At 42.0% G+C, this 2,895-nt stretch overlaps 1 protein-coding gene across 1 annotated transcript; it reads left to right on the forward strand.

Moving 5' to 3' along the window:
* Window positions 1-444: 444 nt before the first annotated feature.
* LOC105055127 (expansin-A11) lies at window positions 445-2,531 on the forward strand. Its single transcript, XM_010936856.4, has 3 exons — window positions 445-655; window positions 790-1,111; window positions 1,877-2,531. Exons 1-3 carry the CDS (start codon window positions 514-516, stop codon window positions 2,187-2,189), a joined length of 777 nt encoding a protein of 258 aa, XP_010935158.1. The 5' UTR covers window positions 445-513; the 3' UTR covers window positions 2,190-2,531.
* Window positions 2,532-2,895: the final 364 nt, after the last annotated feature.

Here is a 2,895-nt window from a genome sequence, read left to right on the forward strand (position 1 = left end):
TATAACTCACCTACAGTCATAGGAACTGATCTCCTCATCAGAATAGGATAGCATAAAGTTAAAATCCAAGCTACCAAATCTACAAAGTTACAGAGTCCATGTGCACCACTGTTAGGGGCATGTGATCATGTGATGCCTCTCATTTAATATTCCCACCAATCTAAAAGAACCAAGGGAACATATACAGCCATAGCATCCAAATAAACAAAGAGAGAACAAATAATAAAAGCCTTTTCTAAGGTGGAGAACATGGGAGTGATGAGATCTCCCAGGGATAGCAAAGATAAGAGTCGGCCTTATCAGTTAAGTACAAGAATAATACTATTACAAACCCGCAAGTTATGGGTGTCCTTGCAGAAGTCACATGTGCTAGCTTGCACCAATGATGTATGTGCCTTCTCCTCCCTATTTAAAGACCCACAACAAGGTGTGAGCATTCCATTGCAACCTCTAAGACTAGGAGCCAGCTCTCATCTTCTTTTTCCACTTAGCATCTTGGTCTCATTGTGAGATATGGAGATGGGTGCCACCTTTGGGCTTCTAATCATGCTGTCAATGAGCTGCATGCTGTTCATTGTTGAGGGCTTGACATCCTCTGGGTGGATCAAGGGCTCGGCGACATTTTATGGGGGAAGCGATGCGTCGGGAACTATGGGTATGGATATAATTCCTCTAATCCTCCATATCTGTTGCCTTAGCTCATGGCATGCTATTGTTACTTTGTTAATGCATGTGGCTATTTTGTTAGTACACATGGCTTGAGACTGAATCTCAGTGGATCGTTTATAGGTGGAGCATGCGGCTATGGTAACCTGTACTCTACGGGGTATGGGATTAGAACAGCCGCTTTGAGCACAGCCTTGTTCAATGATGGGGCTGCGTGCGGGCAGTGCTACAAGATCATGTGTGATCACCAGACGGACACTCAATGGTGCAAAAGAGGTGTGTCGGTGACCATCACCGCCACCAACTTCTGCCCTCCAAACTATGCACTTCCCAATGATGACGGTGGATGGTGCAACCCACCTCGCCAGCATTTCGACATGGCCCAGCCTGCATGGGAGAAGATTGGGATCTACCGTGGTGGGATCGTGCCGGTGATTTACCAGAGGTGGTTCTCTCTATTTTTTTTTTTTTTGTCTTCCTTTATAGGCTTGGATTGTATCTTTTGCACGAAAGAATGATTGATCTTCTTCTGCAAAATCTACCATTGGATAGCGATCCACACAGCTCTCAAAGCACTCCAAAATATCTCATTCATCTATGTGCATAGATCTCAAAGCAATTAGTGTGCGATCTAATGATGGATTCATGCAAAGGAAGGGGGATCCTTTTTTAACGCGAAGGATACAACCCCTCTCCTCCATCTGGTCTCTAAACTTACGAATCAGATAATAGGTAAGCAGCCGACAAAATTTTGACTAGCTAGGTTGCTCGTTGGCAGGGCTGTCTCATCTGCCAGATGAGCTGGATCTAATTCCATATCACAGAATTTGATAATTCTGGCTGGTTGCGTTAGCAGACAATTGGTTGCTTTGCCAACTTGACAAGTTCGGAATCTGTGCACCAATCCCGGATCAGATTCCCTGACTATGTTCAAATTTTGCCTACCAGTATCTGTCCTTGATAGCGCAGTAAAAATGGACCATGGCCAAACTTAACGATGCAATTTAGAATTTGATTTCTTGATTAAGAAGGATAATGATGCAGAGATTTGATGAGAATAATATTAGATCTTCATTTTCTCATCTTCAACTTTATTTCTCTTTCATTTCTTTTCCAACATCTTCGTAGAATCAAAAAACAATCTCTTCTTTTTGTTGATTCTTATGACATCAACATTAAACTTGACTAATTGTATTGAGTAACAATGCAGGGTTGCATGCAAGAAGCATGGAGGAGTAAGGTTCACCGTCAATGGAAGGGACTACTTCGAACTTGTCCTCGTGTCGAATGTTGCAGGCGCCGGATCAATCCAGTCGATGGCCGTCAAAGGTTCCAAAACTGGCTGGCTGTCGATGTCCAGAAACTGGGGTGCAAACTGGCAATCCAATGCCTATCTCAATGGCCAGTCCCTCTCCTTCAGAGTCACAACAACTGATGGCCAGTCCTTGGTCTTTCCTGACATTGTTCCCTCAAATTGGCAATTTGGTCAGACCTTCTCTAGCCGGTTGCAGTTCAAGCTCTAAGGTCCAGAGTTGGAGAGTAAAGATGGCAGAGGCATGCTTAATATTTTGCTAGAGTTGCCCGCCATCCTAGTGATGCTAATCTGAAGTCGAACCTGTAACTCGAAGCATCGAAACATTCAGATTAATGTTCCGGTTCGAGCTTGTTAGGAGGTCATTGTTTTCATTCCGCAAATAAAGATCCAAGAGTGCATGGCAATGAAAATATGTGCTTCAACGGTCCATGAATGTAAATCTTCCTATTTACATGTAATCATATATGACTGTGCCCTGATATTTAGCACTTGATGATGCAGCTTAAGGGTTGTTGTTTGTATGTGTTTGTTATTGCTCATATTATAGGGCAAGTCTCAACACTTCCTATTAAGATTAACAAGCTAATCACCTAACAAGGCATTTGAGAGGTTAGATTTCTTAATAAGTAATGCATTTGATTCCTTCATATTGGTGAAGTTCTAATGGATGATTTCTTACTAAGGTTTCTCACATAGAACCTTTTCACAAAGACTAACAAATTTCAATTAGCTAATTTCATAGTCTCCAATGAGATTGTCTGTGAAAAGCTAAGAAAAGATCTCAATAAATACTAGAGTTTTGGCTTGACTTGAAGTTGCCCAAAAAGTAGCTTGAGTGGTACAAGCCAAGACATATAGTTTTTGTAACGCATCAGCTAGATCACTTTAACTCATTGGTTATTATTAGTTCAGCA

This window comes from Elaeis guineensis, chromosome 12, assembly GCF_000442705.2.
Source record: "Elaeis guineensis isolate ETL-2024a chromosome 12, EG11, whole genome shotgun sequence".
In the NCBI taxonomy this organism is placed as follows: Eukaryota; Viridiplantae; Streptophyta; class Magnoliopsida; order Arecales; family Arecaceae; genus Elaeis; species Elaeis guineensis.